The sequence below is a fragment of the Trachemys scripta genome, chromosome 5, assembly GCF_013100865.1.
Source record: "Trachemys scripta elegans isolate TJP31775 chromosome 5, CAS_Tse_1.0, whole genome shotgun sequence".
Lineage (NCBI taxonomy): Eukaryota > Metazoa > Chordata > Testudines > Emydidae > Trachemys > Trachemys scripta.
In genome coordinates, this window is record NC_048302.1 from 125769748 (window position 1) to 125789063 (window position 19316).

General features: G+C 43.7%; 1 protein-coding gene across 3 annotated transcripts in view; it reads right to left on the minus strand.

Moving 5' to 3' along the window:
- Positions 1-16006, minus strand: part of LOC117877626 (lactosylceramide alpha-2,3-sialyltransferase-like) — a 54845-nt gene extending 38839 nt beyond the window's left edge. The window contains exon 1 of one of the 3 annotated variants that reach the window (XM_034770875.1): positions 15903-16006. Coding sequence is in view for 1 of the 3 variants with exons in the window: in XM_034770873.1 (XP_034626764.1) it covers positions 15903-15945 (43 nt within the window). In the remaining 2 variants the exon portion in view is untranslated. Of the gene's footprint in view, positions 1-2031; positions 2289-15902 lie in introns of those variants that run through there. The other 2 variants (XM_034770873.1, XM_034770874.1) reach the window with 2 other exon arrangements.
- Positions 16007-19316: the final 3310 nt, after the last annotated feature.

Genomic DNA, 19316 nt, shown 5'->3' on the forward strand with positions numbered 1-19316 from the left:
TGCTGCACAGAGGGCTGCAGCGGGTGTTTTGCAGAAACAGTCGTTGCTCCTGATATAACAGCTGGGCTTATAGGTAAATAGTTGACCTGTTGCTCTAACACAATGAGGGGAAGTTATTGTATACTGGGTTAAGACTTTCCTGTATGAATGCACTGATCTAGAGGCTGTGGGAAGAACAAACAGGGAAGGCAACACAATGGCTTCCCACATAAGACCATCCAGGCACAAACACACAAGACAATTGGGAAAATTGTGTCTCCAACAAGTTACAAGCCTTGTATGTATGTCAGCCTGGGGATCAAGAGAACACTAAACAGTTAATAAAAGCTTCTCAGGAGAAGAGAGGCCAATTGTCAGAAGCTGTTAGGGAGACAGGCTAACACAGGGAAAGACTCTGCAGATAGAGTTTGAAGGAGGTGGGCCTTCCCAGAAGCTAGGAAATCATAGAAATGTAGGGCTGGAAGAGACCCTGAGAAATCATCAAGTCCAACCCCCTTTGCTGAGGGGCCAGACCAAGTATATCTAGACCATCCTTGACAACAAGTGTTTGTCCCACCTACTAAACCTCCGAAGATGAAGATTCCACAACTTCCCTTGGAAGCCTTTTCCAGAGCTTAATTAGCCTTGTAGTTTGGAAGTTTTTCCTAATATCTAACTTAAATTTCCCTTGCTGCAGTTTAAGTCCATTACTTCTTGTCCTACTTTCAATGGATATGGAGAAAAATTGATCTTTATACTATCACTTGATGTATCTGAATAATGTTATCAGGTCCTCCCTTCAATCTTCTTTTCTCAAGACTGAACATAGCCAGTGTTTTTAACCTTTCCTCATAGGTCGGATTTTCTAAACTTTTTCTCATTTTTGTTATTCTCCTCTTGACTTCCTCCAATTTGTCCACATTTTTTCTAAAGTGTGGCACCTAGAACTGAACACAATACTCCAGCTGAAGCCTCACCAGTGTCAAGTAGAGCAGGACAATTATCTCCTGTGTCTCTCATATGACATTCCTGTTAATATATTCCAGGATATTAGCCTTTTTCACAAATGCATCACAGACTCATTCAATTTGTAATCCACAGATCCTTTTCAGCAGTACTACCACCTAGCCAGTTATTCCACATTTTGTAGCTGTATATTTGATTTTTCCTTTCTAAAGTACTTTGCACTTATCTTAATTGAATTTCATCTTGATGATTTCAGGCTAATTCTCCAATTTGTCAAGATTGTTTTGAATTCTAATCCTGGCCTCCAAAATGCTTGCAACCTCTCCCAGCTTGGTGTCATTTGCAAATTTTATAAGCATACTCTCCACTCCATTGTCCAAGTCATTAATGAAAATACTGACTAGTACCAGACCAAGGATCGACCCGTGAGGAACCCCACTAGATAAGTATTCCCATATTGTGAACCACTGATAACTACTCTGAATACAGTCTTTCAACCACTTATACACCCACTGTCACATTCTGCAATGTAATACAAACTACTGAGGGGTTGTGTCATCAACTTCCCTGTAATTCTGGATGCCTTAAAATACTCTGCTGCTGTAGCTCCCTTGTATGGACTCTCCCAGCCAGCATACAAGCTTGTACTGAGTGTCTGTGTGATAAGCAGCCCCAGAAGCTCTGACTTCAACAGCCTGCTTGTTTCACCACAGCCACACTCTATCCTCCAACAGCCTTGGTTACACCTGGCAAGATGACCCCAACACCTCCCAGTTCCAAATTTTCCCCAAACCACGTGCTCTGTAATGTCCAGCCCTTTCCTGGATCATTCAGAAGAAGAAGGTTTGTTTGCTCCTCTAAAGAGACAAAATGCACAGCTTATCACTTTACCTGGAGTTAGCTAAGCACTTCAATTCAAACACAGCAACAGTTGGTTTAGATTAAAAGTACAGCAAGTTTATTTACAAGTGGTAATAGGATTTTAAGTGAGTTCAAGGACAGAGTTACATGCAAATAAAAATGAAAAACGCTTTCTAGAAATTAATACTTAATCTAACTAGTCTTTGTACCAGGTAAGATTCTTACCATACTACCTTACAGCAAGATGGCTGACCACCTCTCCGATCTGAATCTCTGTCAAAGTCCAAAGTGCTCTTTGTCTTAGCAGAGAGAGAACTTGGGGTTTGTTGCCCCTCTCTTTTATAGTCCAGTGAACCTCTGAAATGGATTCTTCAGAAGGTTATCCCCCAAAATAAAGTGCATTCAAGCTATGAGAAAGGAGACACGGAGTCTCGTGGCGAAGGAAGTTCCATGCTGGCTTCTTTCCTCACTGGTGCTTTCTAAAATACAAATTGATCATTTCGTGCTCTCGCTAATGCAAATGAATGACCACTTGACACACGATTGCTAATTGGCTCTGAAACCACCTGTTTATCCATTCCCCAGATGTAGCTCATAAACACATTTTAGTTCCACATTGCCTTCATATTTGTATGGCCCCTTGGGCATATACTGTACATACACCATGCAAGAATATTAATGATCAGTGGGTTATTAGTTTTCCAGAGATACCTTACATGACACTTGTTAAGGAAAGTTTGCTTATGTAACTCCATTTTGGTTTGGGCCCGCCCTTAGCTAGAAGCAAGCACATCGCGTACCAGGAGACAAGGGGGGAGAAAGGGGGAAACCTGGACACAGAGATAAGGGCAACAGGGAAAAAAGCTAACCGCATGCCTAAGTAGTTGCAACCCTAGGCAGCACGGGCAAGGGCCTAGCTGGGATAGGTGGTAGATAAGAAAAAGGCTTGTTTATTGGCTAAGGCTTACGATGCACGAGGGCAGCATGCCTTGCTTAAAGGTATATAATCTTTGTGTACCCTCCATTTTGGGTCCCTTCCTGATTAGCAGGGGGGCACCAAGCTCGGGCGTAATAAATCTGTTATCTTTGGATACTCTGCAGTCATGGATTTGTTTATGTGCCTCAGCCTAGACTCGAACTACGTGTGACCTATAGGTATAATTCACAACACACATCAGATATAGTTAGAACATTAGTGAATTGGGACACAATGAATGGGGTCAGGCCAGTTGAAAATCACTATCAGATACCAGTGAATCTCTTGCAATGGGATTCTGTTCAGGTCACACCCACTTTATATAAATTTCAGCTAAACCACATTTCCCCAGTTTGTGGGACTGTATAAAAAGCCTTAGTAAAATCAAGATTATATCATCACTACTATCCATTAGGCCAGTAACCCTATCAAAGAAGGAAATTGGGTTGGTTTGGCATGTTTTGTTTTTGAAAAAACCACACTGGCTATTTCTTTGAACCCTATTAACTTCTAGGTGCTTACAAATTAACTGTTTAATAATTTGTTCTAGAATCTTTCCAGATATTGAAGTTGGGCTGACTGGTCTATAATTCCCTAGGTCTTTGTTCCCCTTTTTAAAGTTAGGTACTATGTTTGCCCTTTTCCAGTCTTCTGCGACCTCACTCATCTTTCATGAGGTTTTCAAAGATAATTGCTGATGGTTCCAAGATTGCTTCAGATAGTTCCTTAAGTACCCTATGATGAATTTTAATGGGCCCTGCCAACTTGAATACATCCAATTTAATCTAAATATTCTTTAACCTGTTCTTTCCCTATTTTACTTTGTGTTACTTCCCCCTTGTTGTTAATATTAATGGTGTTAAGTATCTGGTCATCATTAACCTGTTTAGTGAAGACTGAAGTAAAACAGCCATTAAACACATCAGTCTCCTTGATGTTATCCATTATTAACTATCCTTCCCCACTAAGTAGAAGACCAACACTTTCCTTTGTCTTTCTCTTGCTCCTAATGTATTTATGGAATCTTCTTATTGCTTTATACCCTCTGATAATTGTACCTCATTTTGTGCCTTAGTCTTTTTGATTCTGTCCATACATGCTTGTGCTATTCTTTTGTACTTCTCCTCAGCAATATGACCATGTTTCTACTTTTCATAGGATTCCTTTTTGATTTAACTACCCTCTGTTTCTTAATTTTTCCTTCATTGCCACTACCAGTTCAACAGTTAGGAAAGGGATAGATAATAAGACAAAATATAATGATCCTACAGAAATCCATGGTATGCCTTCATCTTGAATACTGTGTGCAGTTCTGGCTGCCCCATCTCAAAAAATATATAATAGAATTGGAAAAAGTACAGAGAAGGGCAACAAAAATGATTAGGGGTATGAAACAGCTTCCATAGGAAGAGAGACTAAAAAGTCTGCAATGTTCATCTTGGAAAAGTTTGAGGGGAGGATATGACAGAGGTCTATAAAATTAGGGAGTGGAGAAAGTGAAAAAAGAGTGGACTAAAGTAGAGAAAGTGGGTAAAAAAGTGTTCTCCCCCTTCACATAACACAAGAATCAAGGGACACCCAAAGAAATTAATAGACAGCAGGTTTAGAAACATAAGGAAGTACTTCTTCACACAACGCACAATCAACCTGTGGAATGCGTTGCCAGGGATGTTGTGAAGGCCAAGAGTATATAACTGGACTCAAAAGAGAATTAGATAAGTTCCTGGAGGATAGGTACATCAATAGCTATTGGCCAAGATGGTGAAGGACACAACTCCCTGGTCTGGGTATCCCTAAACCTCTGACTGCTAGAAGCTGGGAACGGACAACAGGGAACGGATCACTCAATAAATTGCCCTGTTCTGTTCACTCTGAGGCATTTAGCACTGGCCACTGTCAGAAGACAGGATATTGGACTAGATGGACCTTTGTTCTGATGCAGTATGCCATTTTTATGTTCTTAACTATACTAGCAGTAGCAAGGTGAGAGTGTTAGTATAAATAAGCCTCCAGGCAGCTCGGGGCATTCAAAGCACTATGACATCTAACACTGTTCAGAGCCTGTCTACCTGGCAGTGCTTAGAATGCCAGCAGCCTCCTGGAGTCTCTTCTACAAGTAGTGCACTGTTGTTACCACCAGTGAAGCTGAACCAGTGATGGGAGTTTTTAAAGAAGTGAGCCTAGGTTAGACAAGGCTAAATCTCCATTTGAGCTTGCAGGAGAGGAGCAGTTTAGAAGCAGCTTCAATGTTTTCCCTCATCATGGCATGGACGGTAACGATCAGCGGACACATACACAGAATTCTTAACACCATGTTTATACTGACCCCCACAAAAATAAATAAATCAGTTGCATAGTCATCACCAATGATAGCAACAGTGGAAGCTGTGGGCAGGACACTGGCCCTCGTTGGTTAGAGGACACAGTAATAAAAATGCCTGCACCCTCTTTACACTACAATGTCCACTCTTACTACTACCAGTGAAAAATTATGGTTCTGATTTTTTTTTTAATTTTCTGTAGACACAGCCATGGTGGTAGTAATTGTAACACAGATACTAATTTTGCTAGTACAAACAGGTAACCATTCTTGTCTAGCAACAGAACAGCATGGTAATGAATCTTTAATTATACAAGGTGATCTCTCTCCACTTCTCATAGTGACGAACTATTGCACTGCCTTCACATGAGTTACAAAGGACAGATTTTGAAAGTTAGGGCTGGTCTACACTGGGGAGGGGGGGGAATGAGCTATGATACGCAACTTCAGCTACGCGAATAGCGTAGCTGAAGTCATTTGCATAACTGAAGTCGAAGTATCTTAGATCGAATTACCTGGGGTCCACATGGCGCGGGATCGATGGCCACGGCTCCCCCGTCGACTGCGCTACCGCCGCTCGCTCGGGTGGAGTTCCGGAGTCGACAGTGAGCACGTTCGGGGATCGATATATCGCGTCTTAACGAGATGCAATATATCGATCCCAGATAAATCGATTGCTACCCGCCGATATGGCGGGTAGTGAAGACGTACCCTTAGACAAATGTCCAAAGTTGTTAACACTCTGAGGCTCCCTGCTGAACTGCAAACTCTACAGAGAGTAATTGTGGCAGCTCTGACTGTGTAATATGAATAGCATGGGGATAAAAGAGGGCCCACCAAAACCTACTATGCTCAGAATCAACCATTCAAACTCTCCTATCCATCTGTTCGACTGTTATAATTAAAAAAAAACAACAACAACAAAAACACAAAGTATCTATTTGAAGTACTCTCTGCTATTTAACATGCGCCTTCATCACTGAGGTTAGCCATTCTGAAAATGAGTTAACCTAACACACGGGAAGACTTAAGTTATAAAACTACACTACACTAACATAACACTGGCAGTAATGCCGAAAAAATAAGATGTGAGACTGTTCAATTCCTCAAAGGTCACACAATGAACTCATCATACAAAGCTTAAGCTGAATGGGGGTTCCCAAAGAGGATGGAGCTCAGCTGTTCTCAGTGGTGGCAGATGATGGAACAAGAAGCAATGGTCTCAAGTTGCAGTGGGGAAGGTCTAGTTGGATATTAGGAAACACTATTTCACTAGGAGGATGGTGAAGCACTGGAATGGGTTTCCTAGGGAGGTGGTGGAATCTCCATCCTTAGAGGTTTTTAAGGCATGGCTTAACAAATGAATTAATGGAATGAATTAGTTGATGTGGTCCTGCTTTGAGCAGGAGATTGGACTAGATGACCTCCTGAGGTCTCTTCCAACCCTAATCTTCTATGATTCTAAAACAACAGAAGTGTTCAGGAAATTTTGGAAAGGCTGTGGAATTTCTTGCTCCAGAGTTTTTTTTTGCATTCAACTCTGCAGACTTCCTCTGTTGGACCTTATCCCCTGAGCCCTGAACCCACCGAACCGAACTGAATTCCACCATATGAGGGTCATCCTATCCTCATTACCCTGCCCGCTTATTTATACCCAAGATTGCCTGTAACTCCTGTATGAGTGATGTACCCCCACTGCTTGTTGACTGTACCTTGTTTTCACCCACCGTATACCCCCCCCCATTGGGGATATTGCAGACTGTATGTGTGTCATAACTATAAAGGGAAGGGTAATAGCTGTCCTGTGTACAGTACTATAAATCCCTCCTGGCCAGAAACTCCAAAATCCTTTTCCCTGTAAAGGGTTAAGAAGCTCAGGTAACCTGGCTGGCATCTGACCTAAAGGACCAATAAGGGGACAAAATACTTTCAAATCTTGGGGGGGGAAGGNGAGGGAATCCATTAAAAATGGTGGCAGCCAAACCAGAGCTAAGCTGGTAATTAAGCTTAAAAGTTTTTCACGCAGGCCCCTACATTTGTACCCTAAAGTTCAAAGTGGGGATCTCAGTCCTAACAATGTGCTATGTGCTATCCATTATCAAAATACTAACATCCCCCTATACTCTGTATGTTACCCCCGATGACTAATAACTGACGTTTCAAACTCTCTGTATCATCTATTTTTAAACATTCTCTAATAAAATTTTAAACACCATGTGACTCTTGGATTGTTCATATTATTCAGCTGTTATTTTATGCATGTTTTATCACGTTCTTGGTGATTTAGCTTCCGTAATTAGATACCCCTACCTGCATCTACAACAGGGGTGGGCAAACTTTTTGGCCCGAGGGCCACATCTGGGTGGGGAAATTGTATGCATGGCCATGAATGTAGGGCTGGGGCAGGGGGTTGAGTTGCAGGAGGGAGTACAGGGTGCGGCAGAGAGCTCAGGGCAAGGGGTTGGGGTACGGGCTCCGGCCCACCGCCACTTACCTCAAGCGGCTCCAGGGTGGCAACGGCACGCAGCGGGGCTAAGGCAGGCTCCCTGATTGCCCTGCTCCCAGAAGTGGCCAGCATGTCCGGCAGTGGCTCCTTAGGGTGGGGTGGGTAAGGCGGCACCTCCACACACTGCCCTCACCAGTGGGTACCACCCCCGAAGCTCCCATTGGCCGCGGTTCCCCGTTCCCGGCCAATGGGAGCTGCAGGGGGCAGTGCCTGCAGGCAAGGGCAGCGCACAGAGCCCTCTGCCCTCCCTCTCCCCACCAGGGACTGCAGGAACGTGGTGCCAGTCTCTTCTGGGAGCGGTGCCGGGCCAGGGCAGGCAGGGAGCCTGCCTTAGCCCTGTTTCACCACAGAGCTGGCAATCCCGCGATCCGGATTGAAAGTCTGGATCTGGCCCATGGGCAGTAGTTTGCTCTCCCCGATCTACAACCTGGCCTGTACACAGTGTAGTTAAACTCAGATTCTTAGACTTTAAGGCCAGATGGGACCATCGTGTTCATCTAGTCCGACTTCTTGCACACTGCAGACCACAGAACCTCACCCACCCACTCCTGTAATAGACCCCAACCTCTGGCTGAGTCACTGAAGTCCTCAAATCATGATTTAAAGACATTTAAATCTGCGAGTGTCCCAGGCTCTATGCTGAAGAGGAAGGCAAAAAAAAAAAAAAAAAAAAACAGGGTTTCTGACAATATGACCTGGGGAGGAAATTCCTTACCCACCCCAAAATATGGAGATCAGTTAGACCTGAACATGTAGGCAAGATCCACCAGCCAGACACCTAGAAAAGAATTCTCTGTAGTAACTCAGAGCCCTACCTATCTAGTGTCCTATCACTGGCCATCGGAGATATTTGCTGCTAGCAGTCGTAGATCAGTTACATGCCATTGTAGGCAGTCTCATCATACCATCACCTCCATAAACTTATCCAACTCAGTCTTGAAGCCAGTTAGGTTTTTTGCCCCACTGCTCCCCTTGGAAGACTGTTCCAGAACTTCACTCCTCTGATGCTTAGAAACCTTTGTCTATTTCAAGCCTAAACTTGTTGATGGCCAGTTTATATCCATTTGTTCTTGTGTCCACTTTGGCACCCAACTTAAATAACTCCTCTCCCTCACTGGTATTTATCCCTTTGATGTATTTATCAAGAGCAATCATATCTCCCTTCAGCCTTCTTTTGGTTAGGCTAAACAAGCCAGTCCCTTACCCACCTTTCAATTCTCATATAAATCCCCATCTTCTCCAATTTAACTAATAATTTCCCATGTGGAACTGTATAAAATGCCTTACTGAAATCCAGGTACATCTATTTCCTTTGTCTAAAAAAATCAGTTATCTTCTCAAAGAAGCAGATCAGGTTCATCTGGCACACTCTACCTATTGAAAAACTATGCTGTATTTTATCCAAATTCCCGTATACCTCTATGTCCTTAACTACTTTCTCTTTCAAAATTTGCTCCAAGACCTTGCCTTGCATACAATTGAGGTCTTGGAACAAATTATTTGCAGGCCTGTAGTTTCCTGGATCACTTTTTTCCCCTTTCTAAAAAATAGGAACTATATTAGCAATTCTCTCATCATAGGGTATGTCCGCCAAGTTTACAGATTCTTTAAAAATCCTTGCTATTGGGCTTGCAATTTCATGGGCCAGTTGCTCTAATATTCTTGGATGGAGATTATCTGGGGCCCCCCATTTAGTCCCATTAAGATGTTTGAGTTTGACTTCCACCTCAGATGTGGTAATTTCTACTTCCATATCTTCATTCCAATAGCCACCCTGCCACTACCCCTAAGTCCTACACTAGCTTTATTAAAAATTAAGGTAAGGTATTCATTTAGGTGTTGGGTCATGCCTAGATTATCCTTAATCTCCACCCTATCCTCAGTGCTTAGCGGTCCCACTTCTTTCCTTGTTTTCTTTTTATATAAATGGCTATAGAACCTTTAACTATTTGTTTTAATTTTCTTTGCAAGGTCCAACTCTGCTTGGCTTTTGGCAGTTCTCATGTTTCTCTACTCTTTCTGATTTCCAAAAGGTAGCTTTCCTTGCTGATCCTTCCCATCTTCCATTCCTTATAGGCTCTCTCTTAATAACCTCTTTTGAGATGCTTGCTCATCCAGTTTGGCCTGCAACGCTTCCCTAAGATTTTTTTTCCCCCTTGCTTGGGATGCACGCTTCAGATAGTTGCAGTCCAGTCTACTTCCCTAACTAATTCCCTTAATTTTTTTAAGTTTGTCCTTTTGAAATCTAGTTGCAGATCTATTTTTGTTTAAGTGTGTGTTCCAGGTATCTCTTTGTTCTTTAACATTAGGCTTGGAAGGATTAGATTTTTATTGGAAACTTTTAGAACTGGGTGAACTGGTTTTAAATTGAGTTTGAATATTAGCATAGGCGATAAACCCAAAGCATGTGACCACATATAATGAAATCATGAGAAAGAAGAGTTGTTTGTGTTAAACTTGTAGTGATCCTTGAAATACCAGCATTATCTTATTTAAGGTTAAGCTGAGGTAATGGAAACAAAAAAAACATGGTTAACTGGATATCAGGTGCAGTGTTCAGTCTTAAAACTCCCTCATCTGGCTTTGGCAAAGGTCCAATAACGAGCAGTGACATCACTTGTTTATTATAGTATATAAGCAGCAAGTTTTTCTAGGGGTTTCTTTGACAGAGCTTTTCCTTAACCCTTTGGAGTCATGCCATGATGGAAAAGTATCTCCTAGGCCTGTTCCTGTTGAGAGTAGCTGCCAATGTTTATAACTGTATTGTTGCTAGAATGTGGTATACACGTGCATATGTGCTTGTATTTGTATTTTGGATGTAACCAACACCAACTGACCTTTGGACAAATAAATGAATGCTTGTGTGGAAACTGAGTCATGGTAAACCTTAATAAACTTATTAGCGAAATTATTTCCAATATTTGGTAAATGTTGCTTTCACTGTACGCACACAAACCAATTAAAAATATTTCCATAGATGATTGTCCAGATTTACATATAGGCAAAGAAAGAAAAATGCTGCTGGAGAACTAGAGTTTGATTTAAAGATGGTTACTTTGTATATTTTGACATGTGATGTTGACAATTTTTGATTTAAGTTATAAAGCTTTAACTTTCTAAATCTCAACATCTAGTCATTAAATAACTATTGTCTGACACCCCTCATAATTCTCCGCAACTGTGAAAATTTAATTTGATAAAAATTGAAGAAAATGCTTAAAACCCATAATTTTGCACAACTGTGAACATTTAAATGGATAAAAATAAAAAATGCTTAAAAATAAAAACATTGCTATATTATCCATCAATATTACAAAAAAAAAAAAATCAAATTGTGCCAAGCCTATTTTCATTATACGTGGCTATAAGTCTTGAAAAGTTCAAAGACACCAAGTAGTCAGAAGTCAGTACAAAAGTTGGAGGGGAAGCAATGCAGTTCAAGGGCAGCAGCTGGGCTGCAATCCCAACCCTGGAAGTTACTCAGAGAGGTGAAGACACAATTCTTTTTTTCCTCCTCCATTTCTTACCTACTACCCTTTCTTTTTGGTGTGTGAGCATCTCCATTTCCCAGTAAGTTTTCTATATGCCACTATCAGACTTTATTAAAAGAAACATATGAATATAACAACATAGAGCCTAAGTCAATAATACAGGAAAGAGAACACTAAGTGTAAAGTCTTCCTTTTTCCAAATGCACTGGTCCACTTTCTTTTTCAGAGGCAAGAAAGAATCATTTTATAAAAGAAAATAGTATGTTGGTGTATTTGGAAAAATCAAATCAATAAAAAATAAAAATAATTTGCAGAAAAGATGTCAAAAATGTTTAGAAAATGGAAATGCCACCTTTGATCATGATTAGGGATAATTAAATTCTGGTGTAGAAGTTTAAGCAACAGGAGGTGTTGAATCTGCAGGGCTTTTTGCATAAAGTTAAAAAAGAAGAAAAATAATATGTTCTATTTTGTAAAGTTATGAGTGTATTCATTATTATCATCACACCTTAGGTTATACCAAAAAACTATTTCTGTGTAGTCAAGACCATAGGACACCTGTTACAGACACCTGTACACATGAATCACCTGTTGGGACACTCACCTTATTTGTTTAATAAAACATGCATCGATGACACCTAAGAAAGGGAATGCTTTTCTTTATCATCTCTACCACATTACACAAAATAAGAGCTTCACAAAGTTATAGAAGAGGTTCAGTACCATTTCTGATTGCTGAAACAGTACTGAACATGTATCCTCAACTACACTTTCAGCTAAACAACCATTCTCCTGACACCTGTTGCCTGTCGCATCTGTTATTTCTAGCGTAAAAGCCACGACAAACTTGCTTTCACTTCCAACTTACAACCACCACCAATGCCCACACTCAATTCTTCTAAATCCCATGGGAGAGACAACCTTCCTTAGACCTCAGATAAATATTTTACCACCAGATTTTACTTAAATTATTATTATAAATTATTATAAAGAGTCTTACAGCATATTAAGTTGGTGTGAACGCTGTGCTTGAGTTAAACTATCCACAACAACACCCACAACCCACAATGTTATTTGTAAACCAAATTTATTCAACTATGCCATAGACACCACATATAATTGGAGACCTAAGCCCAGGGCTAGTCTAAGTTTAGAGTATCATTATCAGAATTTAGCTCAAAATTTAAGTACATAAAATAAGTTTTTACAAAAGCTAAGACCATGAGAAACATTTCCATTATCTCTCTTTTTAAGTCCAACAAAGAGTATTTTAAACATAAATATTTCCTTGTAGTATCTGCAACCCAAACACTAAGTCTCAGCATGTAAGAGCCTGAAATTGAAGCCAATTAGTCCATGTTCACTGTCCAGAGAAAAATATAAATAAAAAACCCAAATGAATAGTCAATCAAATTAGATGTTTTAACTGTTCATTTTTATTAACCTAAATTTCCATTTGCAACACACAAATACATTTCTAACCTTTACAATATCTCTTTAAACATGGCAGAATAAAGAAGCACACACACATTTTGATCACCCTTACAACTTCTGAGTTGAAAAAACAGAAATAATCATCCAGGAAGGAAAAGGTTGTTTTTCCAAAAGAAATTCTTAAACATTTCTCCCCTATTCTCACAATTTTAAAGGTTCAAAGTAGCATTTTACAATTGTAAGTTAGAATGGCAAAATGGAGAAGATAAGCAGAATTACCATCTTCCTTAACAAGGCCAGCCTTAGGGAAGAAAATGGAGCCCCAGGGCAAACTTGTATTTTGGAGCCCTTTCTTTGAGTTTGAGTACAGCACCATGGGGCTCAGAGCACAAGGGCCAGCTCCTGGCCCCGGAGCCCGGCCAGGCTGAAGAGGGAGGAGTCCGGGGCTCCCCTGGCCATGCACCTGAAGACCTAGCAGGAGGAGAGTGGGTGCGCAGACACCACCCATACCCACAGGAAGGGAGGACCCAGGGGCTGGCCCAGTGGCTCTGCAGGGGCGAGCCCTGCTGCCTGTGTCTCCCCACCAGGCTGGCAGCTCAGGGCAGCATTTTCCACCCCCCTGCCTAGGGGCTCCAGCCCCAGGTTCACCCACACTCACCCTGCTCCAGAAGCCCAGGCCCGCCATCTTGCAGCACTCAGACAGCACTCCCCTGACTACAGCACCCTGGGTGGTTGCTCATGTCACAAGGCTTTGTAAGGCTGGCTCTGACTACTAAAGAGGGTCAAGGCCAGAGTCAGGGAAATGTGTTTTAATAGCAGAGGAAGCTATTTCTTTCCGCCTTGCCTCTTTACTGCTTCAAATTACAGCAGCAAAAATACACACAAACCACACACTCAAATGTAAATATATATGTTTCAGGGGAAACCCAAAACAACGTAAGCCAAAAAAAATTCTCTTCTCAACTCTGAGTTGGTAAGACAACTCCCACCTGTTCATGCTTTCTGTATGTGTGTATATATATCTCCTCAATATATGTTCCACTCTATATGCATCCGAAGAAGTGGGCAGTAGCCCACGAAAGCTTATGCTCTAATAAATTTGTTAGTCTCTAAGGTGCCACAAGTACTCCTGTTCTTTTTGCGGATACAGACTAACACGGCTGCTACTCTGAAACCCAATTTAGAGCATCAGACCACACGACAAAGAGAGAAATGATGCAACAGGATAGGATTTTATTTATTTTAAGGCAAAGCATGCAGCACAGACAATTATATAATCTACGTGTTCCACCCACTCACTCCTGGTTGGCAACAACCCCAAATCAAGTTTGCTGCAGCTTCCACAATTTAAATGAGAAGCTCCTATTCAGTAGGATATGCCCCCAATACTGGTACTTTGGGGTTTTGTGGCCAGCACCTATGGCAGCCCCCTACTGCACCATCACCCATTCAACTGGGTGTGTTCCAGCTATGCAGCTTGGTCACTTACAATAGCAAAAATGGGGTTTAGAAGACCCCACAGCTAGTTCCAGCTTGTGTGATTGAATATAGCAGGTACCAGGGATGGTACAGCTGAGAACTTGATCCATTTAAAGAGGTAAATTTACCCCATAAACAGGATTTTCCCTTCCTCTGAACCAAATAAACCACTTCTCACAAACTGCCCTGTCCAAAACCAAATACCCTGCAACCCATCCCTTCTAAGAACACTCCTCTTCTCCCCGTCTTACCAAGTACCCCAACACTACCCCATTTCCAAAATCTCCAAACCTTAATTATTAGCCACCAACATCAAAACTTCTTCAATAACCCTCTCTAGTCCTTCCCTAACCCAACAGACCCCACACAACACCTCCATAACCCCATACAAACCCGGTAACATCCCGTACAAACTCTCCAACCACCTCACAGCACCAAAACCTTCCCAACAAACTATGTAACGGGGGGGGGGGGGGGAAGAGAATTTCAGCTGACCCAAAACTATTACTGAATTTGTGTCAAATTCACCAAATTTTTTTTTTTTTTTTTTTTTGGTCAAAACTGCTTTGACATTACCAAAACATCATTTTTTTCAGGTTGGAGTAACAAACAGCTGAAAGAAGGGGTGGGGGTGCCCCCTTTATAAAGTTTAGTGTACTCGCCTGGGACTGTAGGAGAGTACCCTACCCACTGGGCTGGATAGTCTGGTGGGGGGGGGTCTCAATCTAGATAATTAATCAGTCATTGGAGCAGTGATTGGGTCTCCCACATACTGAGTGAATGCCCTAACCCCTGTGGAGCCATAGACTCATTCCCTTTCCCTGGCCCACTGTCATTATGAATAACTATGAATTGATAGTATGAATAACAATGAACAATTGGACCAGGGAAAGAGAATGAGAATGCCAGGGGTGTAGGGCACTCACAGGAGATGGGAGATCCAAGTTCAATCCCTGATTTGAGGACTGTTTATTTAAACAGAATGAAACAGTTTCAACAGGAGAGAGACCCACACCAGAACATCCAGCCCAGTGGTTAGGGCACTCTCTGCAATGTAACCAACCCAAATTCAGAGAGGGCAGAATAGAACTTGGGTCTCCCACATCCCAAGTAATAAGGGGAGCACCACCAGCCACCACTGCAATCTCCCCTTCCCTGGTTTTGTGAGTACAGACATCCCTTAAAAAAAAATGCCTGAAATCAAAACAAAAAAAATACGAGTTGGCTTGAAGAAAGTGTTTCATTCGACCCAACTAGAAATGTTTCCTGATTTTTTGTATATGCCCCCAAAAAATTATAAAAAATTTGTCAGTTCACCCCAAAACAAGATATTTTCAGACTTGCCAGAGTACTGAAAAATCCATCCCTAATTGAATTCTGCCCATAACATTTCCTTACAAAGTTTCTGAACACCGCCCTCGCACCCACACCTGCCCAATAACCGCCTACAGACCCCATAACATCCCCTACAGACCTCCCACCACCCCAGAACCAACGTGCCCACAGCCTCCTACGGGCAACTAATACTCCCAGCCCACACTCCTGTAACCGCTCACAGAACCCCCCAAATACCCCCACCAACCCCCATAACGCCCTTCACACCCCAAAATATCCCCCACAAAACCACCCCATAACCCCAAGGCAACCAATACCCAGCCCCCACATAACCACCTACAGGCCCCCCCACGTACCCTAAAAACACCAGCCCAGCCCCCTGCAAAAACTCTCCCCAGAACCCCCCCCCCGGGCAACCAATACACCCCACAGACCCCCAACACCCTCAACACACAGCCCCGCCCCCCATAACCCGCCACAGCCCCCCGCGACCTGCCCCACAGCTCATCCAGCCCCTGCAGGCCCCGCCCCCGTGGCCCCCTTCCCAGCCCCTACCTGCGCTGGGCTCCGCGCCGGCCTCCTCGCGTTTCCTCTGCATGGGGGGGAAGCGAAGCGAAGCGAAGCGCAGCGCCCGGCAGCCCCGACTCCGCTCCGCTTCGCCCGCCCGCGCTTGTGCAGGGCTCCGCGGTAACCGGCTCGGGCAGCCGCTCGGCTGCGGACACGCGACACGTGGGGAGGCCCAGCCAATCGCGCCGCGCCGGCTCTGCCGCGGAGAAGGGGAGGGGGCCGTGGGTCGGGGGAGAAAAGGGGAGGGGGGAAGGGACTCAGGACAGTAGACCCCTGAGGCGCTCTTCCCCGGAGACATGGGGTGGCCCTACCATCCGGGGCACGTCTCGTGGGGCGGAGGCAGGCGAGTGGCCTCTCCCGGCAAAGGAGTCGGAACCCCCCGGCGTCCCTGCGGCGGTGGGACGCCCGCAAAACAGCTGCGCCACCCTCCAGCCTTTGCACTGAAGGACAAGCGCCCTCGGGATACGTCTACACTACAGAGCCCCCTTGTAGAGGCGGCGATCGCCAGCGGGAGTTCTGCTGGTGTGGACGCAACCTCCCCCCGTGACGCTAGCGGTGCAGACAGAAGCACTCTTCTGTGGGCATTGTTGCATCCAGACCGAGGGTTTTGTTGGTCTCGCTGGGTTGATGGTGGGTGCAGTTTTTTCAACCCTCCTGGCTGACATGACTATGCCCGTGTCAGGTTTTAAGTAGGGTGACCAGACCGCAAATATGAAAAATCGGGACAGGGGGTGGAGGGTAATAGGTGCCTATATAAGAAAAAGACCCAAAAATCGGGACTGTCCCTATAAAATCGGGACATCTGGTCACCCTAGGTTTTAAGTGTACAGTAGACCCGTCTTCAGCATTCATTAGTGGTAATACAGTACTTGTCTTCTCCCTGCAGAGGACTGTGATGCACAGGCAGAGCTTGATTCTCCATAGCCTTTGAACCTGGAGCGCAGTTACTGTATTTATGTCTGTGCACACAGTATTGTCAGCCTCGGGTGTTCAAAAATCATGGCAGGTTCCGGGGGGCGGAGGGGGGGGAACGGGGACATGAGCTTGACTTAAAAATCATAAGTTTTTTTTAGAAATATTACATGTTTGGCTCTTTTCCTTTCCAGTTTTTAAGTCTTTAGTTTATATTTGGTTCATGTTTCCAAGAGACAGGGAAGCGTTAGTACCATTATACAAGGCACTCGTGAGACTGCCTCTGGAATAGTGTGTGCAATTCTGGTCTCCCATGTTTAAGAAAGATGAATTCAAACTGGAACAGGTGCAGAGAAAGGCTACTAGGATGACCCGAGAAATGGAAAACCTATCTTATGAGCGGATTCTCAAAGAGCTTGGCTTGTTTAGCCTAACCAAAAGAAGGCTGAAGGGAGATATGATTGCTCTCTATAAATATATCAGACAGATAAATTCCAGCGAGGGAGAGGAGTTATTTGAGTGCCAAAGTGGACACAAGAACAAATGGATATAAAGTTTAGACTTGAAATTAGACGAAGGTTTCTAACCATGAGAGGAGTGAAGTTCTGGCACAGCTTTCTAAGGGGAGCAGTGGGGGCAAAAAAACCTAACTGGCTTCAAGACCGACCTTAATAAGTTTATCGAGGAGATGGTATGATGAGGCGCTAGATAGGTAGGGCTCTGAGTTACTACAGAGAATCCTTTCATAGGTGTCTGGCTGGGTGAGTCTTGCCACATGCTATGGATCTAACTCAGGGGTAGTCAATAGGAGGCCCACGGACCAAATCCAGACCACCTGATAATATTTGGGGTTGTTAAGGAATTTTCTCTCAGATCAGATTGGTAGAGACCTTTGGGGGGTTTCGTCTTGCTCTGCAGCATGGGGCCTGGGTCACTTGCAGGTTTAAAGCAGTGTAAATTCTCTGTAACTTGAAGTCTTTAAATCATGATTTGAGGACTTCAGTAACTCAGCCAGAGGTTAAGGGTCTATTACAGGAGTGGGTGGGTGAGGTTCTGTGGTCTGCAATGTGCAGGAGGTCAGATTAGATCAGCGGTTCTCAAAAGTCATTGCACCGCAACCTTTTAACAACAACAAATCACTACATGACCCCAGGAGGCGGGACCAAAGTTTCAGCCCACCTGCACACTGCCACCCTGGGTGGGGGACCAAAGCTCAAGCCTCACCCCCCCCATGCAGAGGCTGGCAGGGACAAAGCCAAATCCCAGGGCCTCAGCCCCAGGCCAAGGGGCTGTAGTCTAAGCCCCGCCACCCAGGGCTGAAGCTGAAGCCTGAGCCCTGCAGCCCAGGGCTGAAGCCCTTGGCTTGGCTTCAGCCCCGGGCCCAGCAAGTCTAACACCAGCCCTGGTGACCCCATTAAAATGGGATCGCGACCCACCTTGGGGTCCCGACCCACAGTTTGAGAACCCCTGGACTAGATGATCATGATGGTCCCTTCTGACCTTAAAATCTATGAGTCTAAGCTTTTCTCTGCAGCGGTGAGAGCTAGAAATGTAATAATTTAATGAAAGCAGCGATTCTCAAGCAGTTTTCTGAATTCAGCAACTGTGGCTGTCAAGGCTGTATCCCCACTTTGAACTTTAGGGTACAGATGTGGGGGCCTGCATGAAGACTTCTAAGCTTAACTACCAGCTTAGTTCTGGTCTGCTGCCACCATCCCAAAGCTAATTCCCTTTCCTGGGTAGTCTTGAGAGACCTTCACCAATTCCCTGGTGAATACAGATCCAAACCCCTTGGATCTAAAAACAAGGAAAAATCAATCAGGTTCGTAAAAAGAAGGCTTTTAATTAAAGAAAAAGGTAAACATCATCTCTGTAAAATCAGCATGGAAAATAACTTTACAGGGTAATCAAACTTAGAGCTCAGAGGACTCCCCTCTAGTCTTAGGTTCAAAGTACAGCAAACAAAGATAAACACTCTAGTAAAAGGTACATTTACGAGTTGAGAAAACAAAGTAAAACTAAGACGCCTTGCCTGGCTATTTACTTACAAGTTTGAAATAGGAGAGACTTGTTTAGAAAGATATGGAGAACGTGGATTGATGTCTGGTCCCTCTCAGTCCCAAGAGCGAACGAACTCCCAAACAAAGAGCACAAACAAAAACCTTCCCCCCCCCCCCCCCCGCCCCCAAGATTTGAAAGTATCTTGTCCCCTTATTGGTCCTTTGGGTCAGGTGTCAGCCAGGTTACCTGAGCTTCATAACCCTTTACAGGGAAAAGGATTTTGGAATCTCTGGCCAGGGGGGATTTTATAGTACTGTACACAGGACAGCTGTTACCCTTCCCTTTATAGTTATGACAGTGGCTTATAGAATAACTCCAAATATTAGACTTGTAAAAAGACTGCAAGAGTTGGCAGCATTGGCACAGTAGGTGTAGAATGTCACCCTTCTGATTCGGTAGCAGTTTGCACAGGTGCAAATGACTGCAAGT